We start from the raw sequence: 18,111 nt of genomic DNA on the forward strand, positions 1-18,111 counted from the left end.
TGTACCTGCTGCTGAGACTGAGTGTGTATCAGTGGACTGGTGGTGTGTGTGTGTACCTGCTGCTGAGACTGAGTGTGTATCAGTGGACTGGTGGGGTGTGTGTGTGTGTGTGTGTATCTGCTGCTGAGACTGAGTGTGTATCAGTGGGATAGTGGTGTGTGTGTGTGTGTGTGTGTTTGTGTACCTGCTGCTGAGACTGAGTGTGTATCAGTGGGATAGTGGTGTGTGTGTGTGTGTGTGTGTTTGTGTACCTGCTGCTGAGACTGAGTGTGTATCAGTGGGATAGTGGTGTGTGTGTGTGTGTGTGTGTACCTGCTGCTGAGACTGAGTGTGTATTAGTGGGATGGTGGTGTGTGTGTGTGTGTGTGTGTGTTTGTGTACCTGCTGCTGAGACTGAGTGTGTATCAGTGGACTGGTGGTGTGTGTGTGTGTGTGTGTGTGTGTATCTGCTGCTGAGACTGAGTGTGTATCAGTGGGATAGTGGTGTGTGTGTGTGTGTGTGTGTGTGTGTGTGTGTGTGTGTACCTGCTGCTAAGACTGAGTGTGTATCAGTGGACTGGTGGTGTGTGTGTGTGTGTGTGTGTGTGTGTGTGTGTGTGTGTGTGTACCTGCTGCTAAGACTGAGTGTGTATCAGTGGACTGGTGGTGTGTGTGTGTGTGTGTGTGTGTGTGTACCTGCTGCTGAGACTGAGTGTGTATCAGTGGACTGGTGGTGTGTGTGTGTGTGTGTGTGTGTGTGTGTGTGTGTGTGTACCTGCTGCTGAGACTGAGTGTGTATCAGTGGACTGGTGGTGTGTGTGTGTGTGTGTGTGTGTGTGTACCTGCTGCTGAGACTGAGTGTGTATCAGTGGACTGGTGGTGTGTGTATCAGTGGACTGGTGGTGTGTGTGTGTTTGTGTACCTGCTGCTGAGACTGAGTGTGTATCAGTGGGATAGTGGTGTGTGTGTGTACCTGCTGCTAAGACTGAGTGTGTATCAGTGGACTGGTGGTGTGTGTGTGTGTGTGTACCTGCTGCTGAGACTGAGTGTGTATCAGTGGACTGGTGGTGTGTGTGTGTGTGTGTGTGTGTGTGTGTGTGTGTACCTGCTGCTGAGACTGAGTGTGTATCAGTGGACTGGTGGTGTGTGTGTGTGTGTGTTTGTGTACCTGCTGCTAAAACTGAGTGTGTATCAGTGGATTGGTGGTGTGTGTGTGTGTGTTTGTGTACCTGCTGCTAAAACTGAGTGTGTATTAGTGGACTGGTGGTGTGTGTGTGTGTTTGTGTACCTGCTGCTGAGACTGAGTGTGTATCAGTGGACTGGTGGTGTGTGTATCAGTGGACTGGTGGGGTGTGTGTGTGTGTGTGTGTGTGTGTGTGTACCTGCTGCTGAGACTGAGTGTGTATTAGTGGACTGGTGGTGTGTGTGTGTGTGTGTGTGTGTACCTGCTGCTGAGACTGAGTGTGTATTAGTGGACTGGTGGTGTGTGTGTGTGTGTGTGTGTGTGTGTGTGTGTGTGTGTGTGTGTGTGTGTGTGTGTACCTGCTGCTGAGACTGAGTGTGTATTAGTGGACTGGTGGTGTGTGTGTGTGTGTGTGTGTGTGTGTGTGTGTGTGTGTGTGTGTGTGTACCTGCTGCTGAGACTGAGTGTGTATTAGTGGACTGGTGGTGTGTGTGTGTGTGTGTGTGTGTGTGTGTGTGTGTGTACCTGCTGCTGAGACTGAGTGTGTATTAGTGGACTGGTGGTGTGTGTGTGTGTGTGTGTGTGTGTGTGTGTGTGTACCTGCTGCTGAGACTGAGTGTGTATTAGTGGACTGGTGGTGTGTGTGTGTGTGTGTGTGTGTGTGTGTGTGTGTGTGTGTGTGTGTGTGTGTGTGTGTACCTGCTGCTGAGACTGAGTGTGTATTAGTGGACTGGTGGTGTGTGTGTGTGTGTGTGTGTGTGTGTGTGTGTGTGTGTGTGTGTGTACCTGCTGCTGAGACTGAGTGTGTATTAGTGGACTGGTGGTGTGTGTGTGTGTGTGTGTGTGTGTGTGTGTGTGTGTGTGTGTGTGTGTGTGTGTGTGTGTACCTGCTGCTGAGACTGAGTGTGTATTAGTGGACTGGTGGTGTGTGTGTGTGTGTGTGTGTGTGTGTGTACCTGCTGCTGAGACTGAGTGTGTATTAGTGGACTGGTGGTGTGTGTGTGTGTGTGTGTGTGTGTGTGTGTGTGTGTGTGTGTGTACCTGCTGCTGAGACTGAGTGTGTCTGCTTCACCATGTCCTCTGGCAGCAGCCTGTGATGCTCTCTTACCCAACTCCAACATCTCCTTCATATTCAGCTCCACATTCATCACTGAGATGTAACCATCTACACACACACACACACACACACACACACACACACACACACACACGCACACACGCACACAGACGCACACACACACAGACACACAGACACACACACACACACACACACACACACACACACACACACACACACACACACACACACACACACACACACACACACACACACACACACACACACAGTTTCCTAAATTTATCCCAGTGAATCAGACCCACCGTGACCCTGACCAGGATGAAGCGGTGGGAAAACAGACAGTAAATGAAAGAATCAATAAATGAATGAATATATGACGCGGTTCCGCTACAAGGTCCATTAACGTCTTTAGAAAAAATAGACACGATTGGTTTTAGATTCCACAAAAGGCTTTGTCCATTTTGACCGTATTCACCAGAAAAACAGGAATGGATGTTTATTAAAAAATGAAATGAAGTTGAGCAGATAAAACATGAAATATCTCAGGTTCATCCTGTCTGACATCAAATAAAAGTTAAAGTAAATGTAAGAAACTCCATACTGTCCCAACTTTCTTCTGATTTGGCATTGTATTAATTTATTTAGATGTTTTATGCCATGCTTATTTGTGATGTGTGTGTGTGGATGTAATACGTACATTTGTTTTGGGCGTCCCGGGCCAGCCATTTGCCCTTGGGGCAGTTGGTGGTGCGTATGATGCTGACCGTATCGCCGCTCTTCACCTGCAGGTTGTGTTTGTGCAGTTTGTTGGCCAGCAGCACGCGGGCGTGGTACATGGGCTCCTCTTGGCCGGTGATCTACTGGCGCAGAGGGAGAAACGTGAGCGGCGATGGAACAAACGACCCCGGTTACAGTCACACAGTTGCAGGGAGTAAATCTGGTGTGGAAGCTTTGGTACCTAATAACATCATACACATACAAACTAAGCTGCCGGGATGGATCTACATTCCACCATCATGTCTATGCATCACTTATCTAAAAGATCTAAAGGTTACAGAGCGGAAGGTTCTGGATCGCTCTGACGAGGCAGCTCACTTTAAACCTCTTCTTCATCTCATTTTCCTTCTTCTCTCTCTCCTTCTGCTCTTTCTTTTCACGTTCCAGACGCTGTTTCTCCCTCTTGCGCTGCTCTTTCTCGTCGTGGTGGTCGGGGCTCGAGCGTTCCTTCCTGAAAGAAAAACATGCGGCACAGATTTTTCAGGACCTGCTTTATTCTACAGAGATATACAGGAACACCAAGTCTGAAAGTAAGAACAGCTTCAAATGACGTTTTGGTGTTGTATCAGCACTGAAGCGATTGGCTTGACTATATTTCTTAGCAATTTAAGTGAAAGGAGCGATAAAATACGAGGATTCTTCAAAAAGTTTCAGCACTTTTTAAAACTCTATTCATTAGGAATTTCAAAACAAACTTCATCACTTTTCCACACAGTCGCCTTCTGATGCATTTTTTCCAGCGTTGTACCAACTTTTTAATACCATCAGCAAAAAATGTTTTTGGTTGAGCCACTGATGCGCCGCTGCTTTCACATCATCATCACATGAAAATCTTCTTCCCTTTAAAGCTTCTTTAAGCTTTCAGTATAAAATATAAAATATTGGTACTTACTTTAAAAGCTCTTCATGGCTTGGCCCCGGTCTATCTATCCGATCTACTTAAACACCCCACCTCCTCGCGCCGTCTTAGGTCCTCTGGCGCCAATATCCTGGCGGTGCCCAGGTTCAGGCTTTCCACTATGGGTGGCCGGCCTTTCAGCTGTGCTTCCCCTTACCTCTGGAATTCTCTCCTTCCTACTCTCCACTCTTCTTCTTCCCTCTCTCATTTCAAATCTCTTTTTAAAACTCATCTCTTTTCTGAACATTTTTTATAGTCCCCCTGTGTGTATATATGTACAGTATATGTGTATGTATGTGTATGTGTGTATGTATACATATACTTATTTTGTTTCTACTTTATTTGCCTGTGTAGAACTTTCTCTGTAAAAGCGTCCTTGAGTTTGGTTAAAGGCGCTATATAAGTGTAACCTATTATTATTATTATTATTATTATTATTAAGCGTCCAAAAAGGTAGAAATCAGATGGAGCTAAATCCGGACTATAAGCTCTCTGTCTCTCAGACACGACCGATTACTAAAATGACTCCTCCTCCCAACCTCACCGCTTACAACCAAAACATACAAGTGAGGAAACTTTTTAAAGATCCCTCTTACATAAGCCGACTTCAACTGAGACAAAATGAAATGACAAATCCTGATGATGTGAGTGGGACGCGGGATAAATAAAGCTGGTTTATTGTGAAGATATAAGCACTCACTTTCACTCACTCACTTTCACTCACTCACTTTCTTAACCGCTTATCCAATCAGGGTCATGGGGGGTGCTGGGGGGTCTATCCCAGCTTTTCAATGGGTGCAAGGCACACAGTAACACCCTGGACGGGGCACCATTCCATCACAGGGCAGACACACTCATCTATAGGGCAATTCAGTGTCTCCAATTAACCTGACTGCTTGTTTTTGGACTGTGGGAGGAAACCGGAGCTCCTGGAGGAAACCCACGCTGACACAGGGAGAACATGCAAACTCCACACAGAAAGGACCCGGACTGCCACGCCTGGGGATCAAACACAGGACCTTCTTGCTGTGAGGCGACAGTGCTACCCACCAAGCCACAGTGCCGCCCATCCGCTAGTGTCTATTTATTTGTCACTAATTAATTTACATTTTCGGCATTTAGCAGACGCTCTTATCCAGAGTGACAAACAGAAGAGCTTTCACAGTGAACATTTCCTACTCGAGTTTAAGTAGACACTTAAATAAGATCGTTAGTAAGTACATGTCAGCTCTCAGCTTAAGTGCTCAGTAAAGAGGTGATGAAGGTTTTTAATCGTCTTTTGAAGACCGTGAGAGACTCGGATGTTCGAACAGACAAGGAAAGTCCGTTCCACCACTTGGGTGCATTTTGGGACAATTTCACCAGCTGCGAGTCTAGGTTGTGAATTTCACCTGAATTTCTGTCTTGTATTACTGAACACAGTATAAAACAGAGGATCAGTAAGGATTACAGGTTATAAAGTACTGAGCATGAATATAAGCATATATAACGTGTAGCACCTGTCCCAGGGAGCAGGATTCACAGCAGCAGGATCAGCTGTCACATTAGTCCTGTAGATAACATCAGGATATAGAAAGCACTAAATGAGTATCAGCAAAAAAACAACGTCAAAAGAAAATGAAATGAAAAGCACTACGTACCGCTGTGTGACGTGTCGTATACTGTTACGTCTGTCCTCCTTCTGAGAATAAAGAGTTTATACACAAAAACATCACAAGTGTTCAATTATTGATGAGTATTTTATGATAAATAAGAAGTCATTTTACTCACCCCTGCTGCCTCTGCATAGGGATCTAAACACACACACACACAGAGAGACAGATACAAAGAGACAGAGAGAGAGACACACAGATATACACACACACACAGAGAAACACACAGACACACACAGACACACACAGACACACACAGAGACACACAGAAAGACAGAGAGACACACAGAGAGACACACAGAGACACACAGAGACACACAGACAGAGAGACACACAGAGACACACAGAAAGACAGAGAGACACACAGAGACACACACAGAAAGACAGAGACAGACAGAGAGACAGACAGAGAGACAGACAGAGACACACACAGAAAGACAGAGAGACACAGACACACAGAAAGACAGAGAGACAGACAGAGAGACAGACAGAGACACACACAGAATGACAGAGAGACACACAGAGAGACACAGATACACACACAGAAAGACAGAGAGACAGACAGAGAGACAGACAGAGACACACACAGAAAGACAGAGAGACACACAGACACAGAGACACACACAGAAAGACAGAGAGACACACAGAGAGACACACACAGAAAGACAGAGACACACAGAGAGACAGAGACACACACAGAAAGACAGAGACACACAGAGAGACACACAGAGACACACACAGAGACACACACAGAGACACACACAGAAAGACAGAGAGACACAGAGACACACACAGACACACACACAGAGACACACACAGAAAGACAGACACACAGAGAGACACACAGAGACACACACAGAGACACACACAGAAAGACAGAGAGACACAGAGACACACAGAAAGACAGAGACACACAGAGACAGAGACACACACAGAAAGACAGAGACACAGACAGAGACACACAGAGACACACACACAGAGAGACACACAGAGAGACACACAGACACACACACAGAGACACACACAGAGACACACACAGAAAGACAGACACACAGAGAGACAGAGACACACACAGAAAGACAGAGACACAGACACAGAGACACACACACACACAGAGACACACACAGAAAGACAGAGAGACACACAGACACACACAGAGACACACACAGAAAGACAGAGAGACACAGAGACACACACAGAAAGACAGAGACACACAGAGAGACAGAGACACACACAGAAAGACAGACACACACACAGAGAGACACACAGACACACACAGAGACACACACAGAAAGACAGAGAGACACACAGAGACACACACAGAAAGACAGAGACACACACAGAGACAGACACAGAGAGACACACACAGAGACACACACAGAAAGACAGAGACACACACAGAGACAGACACAGAAAGACAGAGACACACAGAGAGACAGAGAGACACACAGAAAGACAGACACACACACAGAGAGACACACAGACACACACAGAGACACACACAGAAAGACAGAGAGACACACAGAGACACACACAGAAAGACAGAGACACACACAGAGACAGACACAGAGAGACACACACAGAGACACACAGAAAGACAGAGACACAGACAGAGACACACAGAAAGACAGAGACACACACAGAGACAGACACAGAGAGACACACAGACAGACACAGAGAGACACACAGACACACACAGAAAGACAGAGAGACACACAGACACACACAGAAAGACAGAGAGACAGACAGAGAGACAGACAGAGAGACAGACAGAGACACAGAAAGACAGAGACACAGACAGAGAGACACACAGGGGACACACAGGGGACACAGTTTAGGGGACAAACGTCTTGACGAAGGGCGTTGAGTTAAAATTTTGATTTTAGAAAATGTTGAATTACAAAATACCACTTGTATGAATATTATATTAGCGCCCAAATGATATATGGATTGATTGATCCTATGGACCAGTATAAGTTTAAATAAACACAGCGACCAGAATCAGACCTGATGAAGCACTGATAATGTATCTTTAATAGAAAACCCACATCCCTGCAATACCTTCATACCACTGTAACGTTTAAAAAATAAAAGCAGAAAACATCAAGGTGACATATGGAACAGGTGCTGTTGAGCAACATCACAATTAGCAGTTAGCATTGTTCTGTTGTACTTACTTTTCGGAGGACCTTTGCGCTTGCGGGAGTTTTGTGAAAAATGAAATTTACTGGTGGACTCCACCTCTTCGTAGACGTTGTCGCAGGATTCGTAATAATCTCCCCGCTGGCTGAGACTGAAGCAGAAACACAACCTGTCATTCATACCTTTTCCCTCATGAGAATCTAAACTGCAAAAAATGCACAGGATCCAATATTTCATTCCAACCTAAATCACTTTTAATGTAGTACTGAAATTCCATGTGTATTTATATATACAGTAAATATCTAAGCACAGAGGAACCTCAATTTAACAGACTAAAAGAGGGAGCACTCGAGTGCAAAAATATATGAACACAGCACTAATGTCCACAAAAGTGCTAAACGTGCACATGATCACATGATCACCAGTAAAATGAACTATGTAAATGTGTCAGGTAAAACCATTAAATTTCACCTCAGGCTCCTGTAGTTTTTCTTTAGACCTACTGTACATATATCACCCAGTCTCAGTTTCTTCACACCTATACCCCACATACACGAGCCACAGAAACACCACTTTCTCTTTCTTAATAAGTTTTAACTTTTCAGTAATATATGCAGCCTCTGTCTCCTACCACTACTCTTGTCTTTGGAAGCCAAAACTAAGCACTAGAACTTGCAAAAATGAAGCATTAAACACAAAGAAGAAGGCGAGAACAAAGAGAGCCTCCCGGCAAATCAAGCTTTTACATTTCATATTTACAGATGTATTTACGTTGTTAATTTGACTGTTTATCAGATGTGCATGTTTAGCACTTTTGTGGACCTTAATGCTGCGTTTTCAGATATTTTCACCCCCCCGGAGAAAAAAACTCACTTTCAGACAATCACATTTTACAGACCAGTGCTCCCCCACTTTTAGTCCCTTAAATCTCGGTTCCACTGTATTAAACTGGTACAATTTTACAATCACTACCTTCAGTTACCTCCTTCGGTTACTACTAAAGACAAGAACAAAGCGAGTCTCACGACATATAAAGCCTATCACTCATGTAAACAGAGAGACGTACTGAACTACTGGCCTTTCTGCGCTTCTCGTGGGAATTTTAAACAATCGGACCGGACATTCGGTTTTCCAGATTTTGTCAATTAAATCTAGGGTTGGGCGATATTGCCGATTTTCATACCGTCATACCGTCTTCATACAATACCGCGGTATACGGTATTACCGCGGGGGGTGGAGGGGGGGGGGGGGGTCGGGGTGCGGACGTCTCTCTGTTAGTAATGGGTCATTCGCGAGCGATCCGATTCTATTGAACGGCTCTTTCAAATGAACCGAGTCGCATCTCTGGAAACCGTCATATACTGTATATGTTTTATATGTTCTTTTCATTTTTGCACCGTTCTTATTGGCTGTAATACACCGATTCTGCTTCACATCAGTACGGGGAATTAATCAGACATAATTAAAGCTGTTTATTGTCGGAATTCAAATCTGAACAGTGAGCGCCACAAACACACACAGAGATAATATTATATTGTATAAACTTGTGTGTGTTTTTTTGCAAGTTCGGGCTTGTCAGTGAATGTAACCGTATTCGGTACACGGAGATGTTATGTTGACATGCCAGCGCGTTGTGCCACCCCATCCCATGGTTTTGAATGGCAAGATGCTAACTGTTAGCTTAGCAAGCAAAACCCGATGGAATCGCTGTCTAAGTAGCGCGTTCGAATAACCTGCCTTATAATAAGTCATTGACTTATTAGAATCCTCTCTACTGAGGCAGCTGCCTATGTAGGCAGTAAGACAGCAAGGCAGCTCACTAGGTGTTTGAACACACCCTATGTAGAGCGCTCCCTAGCTTTTGTGTCATCACCTCAAAAAGTGAGCACCTCCACAACCAATCAGTGAGCTCCAACCACCTACAACTCCCGCCCCTCCCTTAATGTGGATGCGCGCTGGTCTTAAAGTCTCAGTTTTCAAGGTAGACCTTAAGCAGAAATTTGGCGCTTCACATTTTTAAAATACCGTCACCATTTTTAAATACCGTCAACATTTTTAAATACCGCGGTATACCGTAATACCGTCATACCGCCCAACCCTAGTTAAATCAGAAACCTGTTAAACAGAGGTCTGTTAAATCGAGGTTCCTCTGTATTTCATTTTTACGCAAATTAATAAGCATTCATTAATTCTGACTTAGGGAATTTGTTCATATTAACTTTCCCTTTTCTCCCGATTTTAGCACGTCCAATTTATACCTGATTGCGTTATGCTTTCTCTCTACTGGAGCTGACCCCTGCCCCGATTGAGGAGAGTGTGACTGTCACACGCCCCCTCCGACAAGTGTGCAGTAGCCGACTCAATCTTTTTACCCGCACGAGGCGAGTTCATATGCCGATCAGCCTTGTGCACGGAGAGCCACACCCTGATCAGCATTCATTTTTAGTGAATAAATGAATGTAATGTTTTGTATTTTAACTCGGAAGCAATTTTGAATTCTCAAGTTTGTTTGTTTGTTTGTTTTTGTTTATTGCCATTCCAGCTCAATTTGGCTATGTACATGGCATTAGATGTGGGTTCAAAAACCAAGTTTAAGTTAAATCAAAATTGATGTACTATATTTGTTTTTTTATTTTTAGATAATTCAAGAAATTAAGTATTTTTTGTGGATTATTGTGTTGGAAAAGATCTTTCATATTAGTGTCTTTGTAATATGTTTTTCTGCTATTGTCGATGGCTTGGCATTCTGTCAGAATATGTTTTATTGATAACTGTGATCCACAGTACTGGCAGCTTGGCGCATCTTCCCCCAAGAGAAGGCGTCTGTGTGTCAAGGCTGAATGTCCTATACGGCATAAAACCGTTACTTAAAAACCGTTGTTAAAACCGTTTGGTCGTGTCTTTTCATTGGGTAATGGGGTAGGGGTTCTGTCAAGTTGTGGCCTGATTTCATAAAGTTTGTTGAATTCTCAAGTAGAAATCGTCTTCATACACGTGAAATCTCAGAACGCTATGATAACTCTAACTCCTGTATAAGCATGAGGTACTTCAACACTGCTAACAACCTAGCGTGAAACGTCCAGCCTACCTGGGCTCTGACGGAAACTCACTGCTGATGAAGGACTCGGTCAGCGTATTCTGAACTCCGTTCATGGACACCTCTGAGCTCTGAGCTTCCAGGAGCTGATTCTCCAGAGCTGTGCTCGACAATAAATCAGTCCCACATGCTAAACCAGATCTCTGCAGATTCACACCAGCAGCATCTGCAGGGCAGGAGATCTCGTCCTGATCCTCAGGCCTGTGTGGTGGAAGCCAGATTTCGGGCTGCGGTGGGGCACCGAAGTCCGTAGCCTCCAACTCCAGAGCGGTGAGGTTTATCGCGTTACTGTTCAAAGCTTCTAGTACAGACGTGGTGAAATCTGAGCAGTCAGGAGCATCGAAATGAGGAGGTGGAGGGATTGCAGGGTCCACAACATCTGCAGATACAGTCCCACAAATAGGAGTCGGTTCTGGAAAAGAAACATTACATTTTTGTAATCTTAAATGACTGTGTAACTCTCACATACTTGTCCATCTCATGGTAGCAGTGCTTAAACATGCTTTATTTATTTACAGTGCTGCCCCCTCTCCAACCCTACAATAGTCCAACCCCCCCCCCACACACACACACACACTTTGGGAACCAATGGAATAGGTGATGCTACAACAAATTATACATAAACCTCAGCCTTGACTTAAAAACACCAAATGATTGTGCAGTCCTGATCTGGGAGGGCGAGTTGTTCCATAATGTTGGAGCAGCTACTACAAAGGTTTGATCATCTCTGCTCTTGAGCTTAGACCTTGATGTTTCCAAAAGCAGTGGGTTACCAGACCTTTTAGCGGAGTCCGAACTTGCAAAAGTTCTTCAATGTATGATGGTGCCATCCCATTTAAGGCCTTAAAAATTTCACTGGGAGCCAATGAAGGGATGCCAGGACTGGCGAATTAAATCATGTTTTCTTCTCCCAGGGATGAGTTTGGCATACGAAGAGTCACACACTTCTCTCTGTTATTCAAGATCTCCGTACAGGCACCATCAACCAGCCAGAGGCCACAATTGTCCGCCACTGGACTCTAGAGCAGCGGAGACGTGTTCTCTGGAGTGACGGATCACGCTTCTCCGTCTGGCGATCCGATGGACGAGTCTGGGTTTGGCGGCTGCCAGGAGAACGATACTCATCTAACTGCATTGTGCCAAGTTTGGTGGAGGGGGGATTATGGTGTGGGGGTGCTTTTCAGGAGTTGGGCTCGGCCCCTTAGTTCCAGTGAAAGGAACTCTTAATGCTTCAGCATACCAAGAGATTTTGGACAATTTCATGCTCCCAACTTTGTGGGAACAGTTTGGGGATGGCCCCTTCCTGTTCCAACATGACTGCGCACCAGTGCACAAAGCTCAAGGTCCATAAAGACGTGGATGAGTGAGTTTGGTGTGGAAGAGTCCTGACCTCAACCCGACAGAACACCTTTGGGATGAATCAGAGCGGAGACTGTGAGCCGGGCCTTCTCGTCTAACATCAGTGTCTGACCTCACAAATGCGCTTCTGGAAGAACGGTCAAAAATTCCCATAAACACACTCCTAAACCTTGTGGAAAGCCTTCCCAGAAGAGTTGAAGCTGTTATAGCTGGAAAGGGTGGGCCGACATCATATTAAACCATATGGATTAAGAATGGGAGTCACTCAAGTTCATATGAGTGTGAAGGCAGACGAGCGAATACTTTTGGCAATATTGTGTATATATGGAGATTATGAACAAGGTCACACAGTGTCATTGATGCAAAGCACCACTACAGTGCCAATAGATTCATCTACAGTAGTAAAGACACTTTTCACTGCCAGGTCAACATTTACATTGTTATCATTGTTTCCAAGAACTTACTCATAGAAGAAACATCAGTTGTGTTTTCACTGTCCAGGCTCTTGTTGATGTAAAAGCTCAGATCAATGTGTGGTGGTCTAGGTGGTTTCATGGGCGGTGGACCAAGAGATGCCCTGTCTGGCAGATCTTTGATGACTGGTGGACCACAGGTATCAGATACTGCTGGTTTCATGTCACCATTCAGGTGCAAAGCTGGTCCTGCCACGGAAAATACATGTACTGTTAAGTATACTTATATAGTATATAACTGAAGTTTAACTAAAATGAGCAGAACCCCAGGAACATGCATATGCTAATATTACATTATTATATCATAGTAAAGCAAAATATTATATGTTTTACCCACATCAACTCAAGTGTTTCATTTCTGTTGTTTTGCTGTTCTGTACTGGAAAATATGGCTGGGTCTTTAAGCTAAGTTAGTGGGAGTTCTGGTTTGTTTTCACATGCAGCTATGGCAGAGGATCTCAAACTTTTAACCCAAATTTGTTCCCCCAATTTGCTCCTAATCTAGTTGTACCCTAGTTGTAATTCACCCCCTGCTGGAATCTTGCCACTACAACTGTTTCACTCTTGCTGGCCTAGATGAGCTGAGACTATCATGTGCCCCCTCAGATCAGCCATTACTAGTGCAAGAACCTCGACCAGACACCAGAGGTCACCGTTAGATGTCTTGTGGGGTCAAAAAGTTGTGTGTATACACTATACACCGATCAGGCATAACATTATGACCACCTTCCTAACTGACTGGTCTGTGGCTATGCAGCCCCATATGCAACAAACTGCACTGCACTGTGTATTCTGACACCTTTCCATCAGAACCAGCATTAACTTCTTCAGCAGTTTGAGCTACAGAAGCTCGTCTGTTGGATCGGACAACACGGACCAGCCTTCGCTCCCCGTGTGCACCAATGAGCCCTGGCTGCCCATGACCCTGTTGCCGATTTACCACTGTTCATTCCTTGGACCACTTGTGATAGATACTGACCCCTGCCAACTGGGACACACACCACAAGAGCTGCAGTTTTGGAGATGCTCTGACCCAGTCGTCTAGCCATCACAATTTGGCCCTCGTCAAACTCGCTCAAATCCTCACACTTGATAATTTTTCCTGCTTCTAACATCAACTCTGAGGATAAAATGTTCACTTGCTGCCTAATATATCCCCCCCACTAACAGGTGCCGTGATGAAGAGATAATCAGTGTTATTCACTTCACCTGAGAGTGGTCATAATGTTATGCCTGGTCGGTGTATGGACGAAAGCATTGGGCCACGGCTTCTAATTTTTGAATTCTTGTGTTTCAGGAACAACAATTGCAAACCGGAGTAATAAATCACTTATATAAAGGAAATTACATGCTTCTGACTTTGCAGCAACAGTTTAGGGAAGCTTGGTTTAAAGAAACTGACCCCAGCCCCAGTGAACAGCTTTGGAATGAACTGGAACATCAACTGAGGCTTTCATGACCAACATCAGTGCCCAGCCATACAAATGTTTTTTTGAGTGAATGGGCACAAATTCTTACAGATACTTCATAGTCTTGATAGAAGCCTTCACAAAAGAGTGGTTGTCGTTATAGCTTTAAATATCACATAGAGGTCAGTCTACTTTAATAGCATTTGGTCAAGTGTCCAAATACTTTTGGCCATAGTGTGTAAGCTAAATTACATAAACATGGTAAATTGTTGATTGAATAACTAGGATAGTTGGAGTGTTGGATAATCAGAATTAGAACTTATTCTCGACACTAATTAAAGAACTTACTGTGTCTTAAGTCTTTATCCTTCAGCAGGTTTGACAAACTAAAGGTCAGTAAAGCGGTAGATGGACATTCAGACCTCACTGATGGAACTTCTGCCTTACACCGGACATTCTCATACTCTACAGTAGGATTGTGGCTCTCCTCAGGTTCCTTACTGGAGTAGAAGCTCTTGGGTCGGGCGTACACCAGCAGGTTCTTGGGTGAGAACCTCTTCTTGGCTTTCTCCAGAGTGCTGAGGACCTGAGGCACATTGCCTGGGGTACAGGAACCCTCTGATGTAGGCGATGTTGTGCTTGGTTGCTCCGGGCTCGGACACGATGACGACCCGGAGTTGGACCCTCTAGATTTGGTAAATCCATTCTCCACAGACATGTGGTTCTCAGCATTTTCCAAAATCTCCTTGACACTTTTGGAATGCATAGCAGGCTTGAACGGTATCGGCATGGCCTTCTTCTTGCACTTGATCGGTGAGGTGACCAGCTTTGAGGTAGTGGTGTGGTTCTGCTTTGAACCGTCTGATGAGGAGGAAGAAAAAGTAGAAGTGGGCAGCACCAGAGGCAGGTGACGATCTTTCAGCGAGAGCCTCCCAACAACATTTCTGGGGCCGTTCGATTCAACTGGGAAGGAACTGGAAGGCACCGTAACCGGTCGTTTTCCCAACACAAACTTCCAGTCTTCTTTTAAGCTGAAGGGAGGTGCGGTAGGGGAGTTCTCCTCCACGCCCGAGCTCGATAAAGAAGCGGTGCGGACAGATATTGTTGGAAATCGTCTTGGCTTGTCAAGAACAAAAGGCTTCTGCTTAGACTGGCTCTCCTCCTGAAACTTGGCCCGAAGTGACTTGAAATCAATGGAAGCCTGCAGAGAGAAGGAAGCAAAAGTGGCAAATACACCGATCAGCCATAACATTAAAACCACCTCCTTGTTTCTTCACTCACTGTCCATGTTATCAGCTCCACTTACCCTATAGAAGCACTTTGTAGTTTTACAATTACTGACTGTAATCCATCTGTTTCTCTACATACTTTTTTAACCTGCGTTCATGCTGTTCTTCAATGGTCAGGACCACCACAGAGCAGGTATTATTTAGGTGGTGGATCATTCTCAACACTGCAGTGACACTGACATGGTGCTGGTATGAGTGGATCAGACACAGCAGCGCTGCTGGAGTTGTTAAATACCGTGTCCACTCACTGTCCACTCTATTAGACACTCCTACTAGTCGGTCCACCTTGTAGATGTAAAGTCAGAGACGATCGCTCATCTATTGCTGCTGGTTGAGTCGGTCATCTTCTAGACCTTCCTCAGTGGTCACAGGACGCTGCCCACGGGGCACTGTTGACTGGATGTTTTTGGTTGGTGGACTATTCTCAGTCCAGCAGTGACAGTGATGTGTTTAAAACCTCCATGAGCGATGCTGTGTCTTATTCACTCATACCAGCACAACTCACACTAACACACCACCACCATGTCAGTGTCACCGCAGTGCTGAGAATCATCCACCACCTAAATAATACCTGCCAAGTGGTGGTCCTGTGGGGGTCCAGACCATGAGAGGGGACTAACAAAGCATGCAGAAGGTATAAGGCATTTACGATTAGAAAACATATGATAGGAAGAAAGAACATTTTGATATGGGCCAAAATGTCTGGAAGGAATAAATTAAAAATAAAGAATGTATAATTCTGTGTCTCTATATGGGTTGACAAAAATAAAACTACATAAAACATGTAATAAAATAAAAACAAATATTGTTATGGAAGGATTCACTGAGACATGGTTCAGTATTAAGGCTTTGTGGGAATAATCCAAGATATTTTTTGTCCCAATTCTCAGGAATTATTGATTTTTATTGTCTCTCCTCTTCTAGTTTGGTAAAATATGGTCTACAATGATTCAAACATGGTTAATAACCTTTAAACATCCTAAATTCCCATTAAAACCCCTAAAACTTGGCGTTTTGTATGAAAAGTACATGATTTATCAGTATCTTCAATGTGCCAAACAGTTCACTTGAGACAAACTAAACCGAATTAAACGAATTATGTTGTTTATGTCGTGTTGAAACGTGTTGTATTAGGTGTTCTTACCATTTTTATACGTTCTAGTCACAGATAAACGCGGGATTAAGTTTATATAAGAATAATAATCTCAGTTTGATTAAAGTTACACAGTCTGCACCACCACACCGCCTTACATTAACAAACCTACACACACGCGTGAACGCGCACATTCACACCAGCTAAACCTGAGGCGACGTGACGTGAACGCGCGCCGGTCCACGCTCTTTCCACCAATGACCCTCCGACTTCGTTTGGGAGTCGGTTCTTTGAGTCGACTCTTTTAGGTCAACCTTGGGAGCCGACTCGCAGTAAAAAGCCATTTTTAATTATTTTTTCACTCATTTATTCACTTATTAACTGCCTCATCTACCCTGAGAGACTGAATATACATCCTGGGCAGGGCATTAACATTTATGTTTACTCAGACTTTTACATCCAGGTGGAATTAAGAGTGGACAATCCACCTTCTGCATGATTTTGAGTAAGAGGAAATAGAAGTACCATGTAAAAACATACAAGAACATAGAATGAACATGAATCACTCATGACAGACAGTCAGACAGTGACCAGTGGTGAGAATCAAACCCAGACACCCAGGAATCATTTCAATAATTCATTCTGGTCAGTGTCGCGGTTCAACCGGAGGAACGTTATGCAGACAAGAGGAGTGATTAAAGTGATGAAGGAATAACTTAGAACTGTATATATTAGTTTTATTATCCATAAAAAAACATAAAAGTGACAGTAAAGGGCAACTGTAGACTAGTGGTTATGGCACTGGTCCAGTAATCAGAAGGTTGCTGGTTCAAACCTCACCACTGCTAGGTTGCTGTTGGGCCCTTGAGCAAGGCCCTTAACCCTCAATTGCTTAGATTGTATACTGTTACAATACTGCAAAGTCGCTTTGGATAAAAGCATCTGCTAGATGCTGAGAATGTAAATGAATCAAGAGTCATTTGGATCCACAAGAGTCGACTCTTATTGTGAGCTGAGACAATTGATGTGAATGAATCACTGAAAAGAGCCGACACACTAGCTGCGACTTTGCAGTAGGTGTAGTTTCTTAAATCGGACCACAGGGGGCGGTGTCTTTTCTATTATTAATTCAAATTTTCACCAGCTGCTCCATTCTGGTCAGAGATGCGTTGGGTCCTGGACCACCCAGAAACACAGCAAAGCAGAACATTAACACTCTGTTACAGGGCACCACACCCTCATACGTTCACGTACATTTATATTTATTTACACCTGAAGGCAACTTTAAAGTAGCTGGTCAACCCAAAGCATGTTCCTGGGAGATAGGACTGTTCAGGGTGTATTCCTGCTTTGTGATTAGATGTCGGAGTGGGTGCTGGACAGCTGTAGGGTCCTCGGGAACTGGGTTTGATCCTTGTGAACAGTGTGAAGTTTGGTATGATCTCTCTGTGTCCACATGGGCTTCTTTAGTATTCCTCAGGACTACTAGAGGGCAGTTGTAGCCTAGTGGTCAAGGTACTGGACTAGTAATCAAAATGTCGCTGGTTCAAGCCCCACTACTGCCAGGTTGCCAATGTTGGGCCCTTAAGCAAGGCCCTTAACCCCCAATTTCTTAGACAATATACTGTCACAGTACTGTAAGTCGCTTTGGATTAAAAACGTCTGCTAAGTGCTGTAAATGT

General features: G+C 44.4%; 1 protein-coding gene across 1 annotated transcript in view; it reads right to left on the bottom strand.

The window, feature by feature from the left end:
- The window catches only part of si:ch211-188c16.1 (uncharacterized protein LOC562677 homolog), a 29,851-nt gene extending 13,078 nt beyond the window's left edge, over positions 1-16,773 (bottom strand). The window contains exons 1-11 of the mRNA XM_062993643.1: positions 16,639-16,773; positions 14,396-15,248; positions 12,630-12,827; positions 10,798-11,185; positions 7,745-7,860; positions 5,686-5,708; positions 5,556-5,596; positions 5,415-5,465; positions 3,336-3,468; positions 2,938-3,097; positions 2,204-2,327 (exon numbers count right to left, since the gene is read on the bottom strand). Of these exons, the coding sequence (XP_062849713.1) occupies positions 2,204-2,327; positions 2,938-3,097; positions 3,336-3,468; positions 5,415-5,465; positions 5,556-5,596; positions 5,686-5,708; positions 7,745-7,860; positions 10,798-11,185; positions 12,630-12,827; positions 14,396-15,248; positions 16,639-16,773 (2,222 nt within the window). The remainder of the gene's footprint in view (positions 1-2,203; positions 2,328-2,937; positions 3,098-3,335; positions 3,469-5,414; positions 5,466-5,555; positions 5,597-5,685; positions 5,709-7,744; positions 7,861-10,797; positions 11,186-12,629; positions 12,828-14,395; positions 15,249-16,638) is intronic.
- Between the last annotated feature and the right edge of the window lie 1,338 nt (positions 16,774-18,111).

Source organism: Trichomycterus rosablanca, chromosome 4 (assembly GCF_030014385.1).
Source record: "Trichomycterus rosablanca isolate fTriRos1 chromosome 4, fTriRos1.hap1, whole genome shotgun sequence".
In the NCBI taxonomy this organism is placed as follows: domain Eukaryota; kingdom Metazoa; phylum Chordata; class Actinopteri; order Siluriformes; family Trichomycteridae; genus Trichomycterus; species Trichomycterus rosablanca.